Source organism: Bos mutus, chromosome 13, assembly GCF_027580195.1.
Source record: "Bos mutus isolate GX-2022 chromosome 13, NWIPB_WYAK_1.1, whole genome shotgun sequence".
In the NCBI taxonomy this organism is placed as follows: Eukaryota; Metazoa; Chordata; class Mammalia; order Artiodactyla; family Bovidae; genus Bos; species Bos mutus.
The window spans coordinates 31940212-31947270 of NC_091629.1; the positions used below are offsets into that span (position 1 = coordinate 31940212).

Here is a 7059-nt window from a genome sequence, read left to right on the forward strand (position 1 = left end):
TTTTAAACTTATTCCTTAATGGGTAATAAGTAGTATGTGGTTATTTTGGTACTGAAATTTATGAATAGCATTGTTTTGTGGACTTTGGCGGTATCATCTTGGTAGAGTTGATTCTTACTCTGGTTTAATTTCCTAGGTTCATTGTCCCCATTTCTTGTGTGATCTGTAATGACATCATGGCCTATATGTTTGGCTTCTTCTTTGGTCGGACCCCACTCATCAAGGTAAACGGATCACCCTAACATGGACCATTACCGTGAGGCGAGGGTAGTGCTTTCAAGTAGATCAGCTTGGGAGATAGAAGAGATCTGCATGGCATGTACATCTTCATGTCATCCTGGAGAAAGGCTAGTAATAAATTAGATTCAAGAGAAAAGCCAAAGGAAGACTTAACAATTACTCATGCAGAAAAAAATAAAGAGCTGATAGAGAAAGTATTTTATAGACTGTGTAGGTATACTTTTGGGACTTTGATCTGAATTTGAATGTTGTCATTTAATTAGTTTACTGTTTTATAATTAAATTATTTGACCAATTGAAACAGAAAGGACACTGAGGGCTCTCAGGCTGTACAAGGAAACCAAGAATGGGGTATTTTAGAAAGTGAAGTGGTTAATTGAATGAGGTTTTTTAAATAGTAGAAAGACTTTAAACAATCATTATTCCCAAAGCCAGAATTATCAAAATGCATTTTGTTAAGAACTTGCTCTCTGTCCACAGCTGTCCCCGAAGAAGACCTGGGAAGGCTTCATTGGGGGCTTCTTTGCTACTGTGGTCTTTGGCCTTCTGGTAGGTAGTGGCTCCCAGCTGGGTGAGGGTTGGGTAGAGGCCTCCCACCCACCTTCAGAGCCCATCTCCCAAGGCCAAGGACTCTGTCCTGCTGAATGGTAGCCTTGCCCTGTAGCAGGGCGTGAACATGGCAGGGCAGCATCAGCTGCCCTTTGTCTGCCAGGCTTCAAGCAGGGTCTTGGCAGTAGAGGAGCGGAGGCCAGGCACAACTTGTACTCCTCTCATGCTGACGAGGCCTGGTGACACTCAGGAGATGGCGTTCATGGTCAGGCTTTTGTTACTTTGTCTGAGAGTAAGAGGTGAGGTGGGACATGCCATTCTAACCCAGATTTTCTCCTGTGTGTGCCTTGCCTGGAGGTGAGTGATTTACCACCCCTTTCTAGAGCACCATTCCCTGCTTCTGACCTTCAAGTCAGTCTCTCCCCTTTTCAGAGTTGTCTAGCTGTCCTTCAAGACTCACTCGCCTATTTAGTGGTCTTCTGCTTCTTTCCTCTTGGTTGTCGCCCTCTCACTATACTGTTCCCCTCACCACTTGTAATTTCGAATGAAGAGATCCTGAGAAAAATGAACCATAGGTTCTCCAAATAGGACAAAACTTCTTATAGTTATTGCTCAGATTCCTTTAGGTCTTTCCTGGATTTATTCAGGACCTGGTTGTTTGAGCAAGTACATATGAGGCCTCAGTAGCCCGTAAGTCTCCTTTTCAGTTTTTTCCAGAATTCAGGTAAAATAACACATACGGTGAAACATGAACCTCTGAGTTAGTGCATAGCTTGCAATTAGGGTGCTAGGTACTGTGAGGAGCATGGCCTAAGCAGGTGGCTACTGCCCAGGCAAGATGGCTGGAACTTGTCTCCTTTGTCTGTCTGTTCTCATCCTCAGCTGTCCTATGTGATGTCTGGGTACAGATGTTTTGTCTGCCCTGTGGAGTACAACAATGATACCAACAGCTTCACTGTGGACTGTGAGCCCTCGGGCCTGTTTCGGCTGCAGGAATACAACATTCCTGGGGTGATCCAATCAATCATTGGCTGGGTATGTACCACTCACATGGGGCGAATGATCCTCAGCTGGTTAGTGACTACAGAGAGAGAGCCCCCTCTCCACCATTGCCTTCCCTCAAAAAACCTAGCTTCTCCCCTCCCCAAAGCTGTAAACCCCAGGATGGAAGAGAATTGCTTAAGTCAGTTCAGGGTGGGGACAGGAGGAGATGTTTCCTCCTACCTCAAATTATTAAGACCAGAGTTCTGAAAGTGTGCTTTTGGTTCCTGGGGCACCCTGAGATGCCTTGAGGGTATCTGTGAGATCACAGTTGTTTTCTTCATAACATAATGACATCATTTGCTTTTTCATTTTGTCATCATTTGCCATGGTGGTGCAAAAGCAGTGGTGGGTAAGCCTGCTGACACCTTGTATGAGTGGAGGCAGTGGCACCAAACTGGACTGTCATCGGATTCATTATGCCACACACTCACAAGAAGACCTATCCAGCTTATCTTAACAATGTCTTTGATGAAATAGGAAAATTATTAACTTTATTAAATCTTGATCCTTGACTATACATCTCCTAATACTCTGATGCCAAAATGGGAAGTATACATAAAATACTTCTGTTGAATGCTGCAGGACCGTGCTTACCCAAAGGAAGAGTTTGTGTGCACCTGTTTGAATTCTGAGCAGTACTGGCAGCTTTTTTATGGGGACATAAATTTTAATTGAAAAGAAATGAGAAACTGTAGGTTTTCATATAGGTTTTTGGCAGACATTTTTCTTGAAAAAGAAATTAAGTGAGATTTGTCACTTCCAGAAAACAACTGACAGTAACTGTTACCAATGATAAAATTTGGTTTTCAAGTAAAAATTAGAATTTTGGAGAGTATATACCTGCCACGTAAGTTTGATAACTTCTTAATACTTAAAAGACTTTTCTGATGGGATCTGTGGTGATTTTAACATATGATATTTTGACATTGTATGGCAAAATGTATCTACATATGGCAGGTTTATGTAACTCATAAACCAGTGTCTTTGAAATGGCCAGTGCATGGTGTTACACAATCATGCATGGATAAAATGATCTATTCAAAGTGCAATGCAGACCAATGGATTTTAATGTGAGAGTACAAAAAACTTATTGATAGAATTTCAATTCCACATTGCACCAACTTTTAGAAACCTATCACTTGTCAAGTTTTGGTGTAGTATCAGAAAAGAATCCCTGTAATTATCTGGAAAGACAGTGCTAAAATAATCCCTTTTTTCAATGATGTATCCTTGTAGGACTGGATTTTCTTCATATACTTCAAACAAAACATATTGCTGTAGACTGAATGCATAATATGTTAATGTCCTTTGTTAAGCAGTGTATTAGAGATTTAGCAGAAACAGAACTCCTAAACCAGTCTTTTTTCTAATTTTGGGGAGGGGGGAGATATAGTTTCATAAAGAGGTGGTTTTTTTGTCTTTTTTTTTTTTTTATAGTAACAAGTAATAAGCCTGGGCTTGCAGGCATCTGAACTGATTTGATTTGTTCTTTTTAGAAAACAGTCCGGATGTACCCCTTCCAGATTCACAGCATTGCCCTCTCTACTTTTGCCTCGCTCATCGGCCCCTTCGGAGGGTTCTTTGCTAGTGGATTCAAACGAGCCTTTAAAATCAAAGTAGGAAAACCCTTTTTGTTCCTCTCGTTGTCTCCCAGCCAGGCCCCTTTTCACCGTCTCTGCCTTCCTCCTCCTGTCTCACCTCATCAACTACCACCCGCTTCAAAATACCAGGCTGTGAACCTTGACTGTTAGCGTGTGCTCTTCACCCATGCATGGAATTTAAGTAGGATAAAGGAAGATACATTGTTTCTAAGAAAATTCCGTGGTTGGATTTCAGTTTTATGATAATCTTTTATGTTAATCTTTCTTCAAAAGAGATATTTTATAATTTAATAAGATTGTATACTATAGCTTCAGCACCTGAATCAATACTTTTCACTTACTGTTGCCCTCAGCTATAGCATGCAGTAGCTATAGTAGGTGGACACTGAGGTGTGACCATAGACAAGGCTTTGACTTGGATGAAGCCAGGCTTACCAATCCTTTCCTTCCTCTAACAGGACTTTGCCAATACCATTCCTGGCCATGGAGGCATCATGGATCGCTTTGACTGCCAGTATCTGATGGCCACCTTTGTCAACGTGTATATTGCTAGTTTTATCAGGTATAGTACCTTTCCATCCGAACCAAGTTAGTGGATTTTAGAATTTCATCTGCTTCTCAGTTTGAGTGAAAAAAATCCCAAATATGAATGCAGTTTTCAGTTGCTATTAGTTATGGATTCTCTGAGGTCCCCTACCCTTCATTAGTAGAGAATCCAGTAAGGGAACCGCCACTGAAATAATCAGGCCCTTGATGTTGCTTGGCTCCTGCTTTGCTCAGTGTTGTTCCTTCATCCTTTTGCAGGGGCCCAAACCCAAGTAAGCTGGTTCAGCAGTTCCTGACCTTGAGGCCAGATCAGCAACTCCATATCTTCAACACGCTCAAGTCTCACCTGACCGACAAGGGGATGCTGACAGCTGCCACAGAGGACAAGTAGGGGCCACCCAGGGCCAGGAGAGCAGAAATAGGGCTGAGTGAGGGGCAGGGCTCCCAGGCAAGTCCAGCTGGACAAAGACAAGCTTCAACTCACTTTTTTTTTTTAAAACCAGTGTTTCTATTTGTGGATTTAAAAAAAGAATCTGTGTATGCAGTCCATATGCTTATGATTTGGGTTGTCAGTAACCTATAGCTTTGAGTTGGAAAGAAGTCAATTTTTGTTTTTAAAACCAAAGCTTTTAACATCCTGGAAGACAGTGTTGCCCGGCTCTGGAGTGCCTGCTTGGTGCTTCTAGCTCCTAAGCTGGGGCTTCCATTTCTGGGCCTGATCAGAGTGGACACTCATTCATCTATGTTTGTCTAGTTTAGGCCCCCCACCACCGACTGTCTTTGTAGCTGACCCCCAGCAGGGAAGAGGTACACAGCTTGGATGTCTTTACTACTGGAGTGCTTTTCCTGGGCTTCTCAATAATCCCTGCCTTGGAGCTACAGGAGGGTTGTCTTCTGAGGGAAGAAGGATGAAGGCTTATTAATCAGATAAGCATTCTGTTCATGAAATCCTGTGGACTGTGAGCTCTGCTTTTTGATATGGATTCACCTCACTTCATCACAGACTGAAGAAGGTTTCAGTTTTAATTTTTTTCAAAAGGCATGAAAAATTATAATAGTCTGGAAGAAAGCCACACTGTTCTATTTCAAGTGTATGCAGTAGGGTGCTGTAACTAGGTCTTTTCCCACAGGGTTTAGGCTCAAGTGGCTCCTGTAGGGCAGTTGGCTGACTGGGTCTTTTCAGGGATGATGCTGTTCACGTTTGTGCTATAGACTTGTTGCTGCTGAATCCTTTCTGGAGGCTTCCTCATTAGGCAGGGAGCAGAGGGCTTCTTGTTCACACACCCATGCCCTTGACCTGGCTGACCACCCATGTAGCTGCTGTGTTGTATATATTAATATATATATATATTACTCTTAAGGCAAGTGTATATCTGTGTGTGTGCTTTAAAAATCACTTATTTCTTACAGTGATTTCAATTGTACCATGACTTCTTCACTGAAACCACAAAGTCCTGCTTACAACTCTGCATAACCCAACCCAGAGCTTTGAAGCTTCTGAAGATTAAATGCTCACTTGTATAATGTGACCAGTTTAAATGTAGTTTGTATTTTACAGTGGGACCTTTTTCTTTTTAAATTGTGATTTATTTATTTTTTTCCTTTTAATTAGAAGAGTGAGGTTGACTTTTGGAATATACATTCTTTGTCAGGATAATAAGCAAAGGGGTAGAGGAGAGAGAGATTGGCGCCCAAATGTGTTTCATTATTCTGTGCCATGGTGGTTCTCATTGCCAAACGGAGGTGTAACAGCTTGTTTCAGCACCTTGGGCTGGCGCTGCTTTTCTTTGTGTTTATCGCAACCTTACTGTATCTGTGGACGCTCGGAGCCAGCCCAAATCACTGAGGTGTCCAGCACAGGCCGGACCCCTCTTGATGTCTCTGTTCACAGTCACTGTGTGACCTTCTACATGCAGCAGCTTCTTTCTTCTGAACTTTTATTTCCGTTTCAGTAAATGGCTTTTCTTTTTTAAGTCTAAGGCCCCCTGCATGTGTTTTCAGTGCTGGCCATGTGACACTGGGCACGACACATCACTCTGTGGGTTCTCATTTTCTGAGCTGTCGTCTAGTTCCCATATTCCATGATTCTGGCTGAGCAGGTGTACGTATCAGAGACTGCTTGCAGGTATTGAGTCATGTCCTGGGCACGCAAAAATTAAGCGCTTGCAGGCCTTTTCTAAATACTTTTCCTTAAAATGCTTGTCCTCTGCAATAAATCTTAGAGTGGAGTAGAGTAATGAATCTAGTTTTCTGAATGAAGAATGAACTTGGTTTCCCAAACCAAAGATAGAATGGCACTTCATCTGTCTCATGGTGCCCCACTGTGGGCAGATAGGTGGGTCCTTGGGGACAGGAAATCTCAGCTGGGACCTAGCAGCAGAGAGCCACCTTTGAATAGGGCCACCTTTGGGATCAGGGAGCCTGGCACATACCTGTGGACATGGCTGCTGATGAGGGTTCCAGGAAATGGCAGCTGGAAGCTCAACAGAGCTGCTATCCAGAGAGCCCGAGGGTCAGCTAGGATTTTGTTTTCTTCTGATTTCCCACGTACTTCCTGGTGAAATAGGGGAATTTCGTAGGAAGTAGCCAGGAGACAGACACCACCTTGTGTCTATATAGCACGTTGGTTTTCTTTCTCCCATTTATTGAAAATCTTTCTACTGAACAGACAAGTTTCCAGAGACTGTTGTAACACACAGCTGTGCACATCTTAATGAGTGGCATAACTTGCTCTAGATCCATTTTTTTGTGTGTGTGAGAAATAAAATGTGACAAATTGTATGCCCTCTCTTGTCATGAATTTAGTTTCTTCCCTGTATGGTTTTATGTTTCCCACTTGATTTTGTGCAGCCCTTATTTAGAGATTTTTGTTTTGTTTTCCAATTTGAATTCAATGCATTCTCACAATAGCTTTCTGAGTTATCTCAGGTGAAAGGCATGCGCACTTTGCTGATGAGGAAGCTGAAGGCTTGGGGAGAACTTGAAATTAGTAGGTTTGAAATCTAATGTCTCTTTCAGAAGGGGCAAAATGTAATTTTTAACCTTACACAGGTAAACTTTGAAACAATTTATGGTATTT

General features: G+C 42.3%; 1 protein-coding gene across 1 annotated transcript in view; it reads left to right on the top strand.

Moving 5' to 3' along the window:
- The window catches only part of CDS2 (CDP-diacylglycerol synthase 2), a 56917-nt gene extending 50156 nt beyond the window's left edge, over positions 1–6761 (top strand). Inside the window, exons 8-13 of the mRNA XM_070381246.1 lie at positions 137–224; positions 721–789; positions 1672–1824; positions 3330–3449; positions 3893–3996; positions 4239–6761. Of these exons, the coding sequence (XP_070237347.1) occupies positions 137–224; positions 721–789; positions 1672–1824; positions 3330–3449; positions 3893–3996; positions 4239–4371 (667 nt within the window). The 3' untranslated portion in view covers positions 4372–6761. The remainder of the gene's footprint in view (positions 1–136; positions 225–720; positions 790–1671; positions 1825–3329; positions 3450–3892; positions 3997–4238) is intronic.
- The last annotated feature ends 298 nt before the right edge of the window (positions 6762–7059 follow it).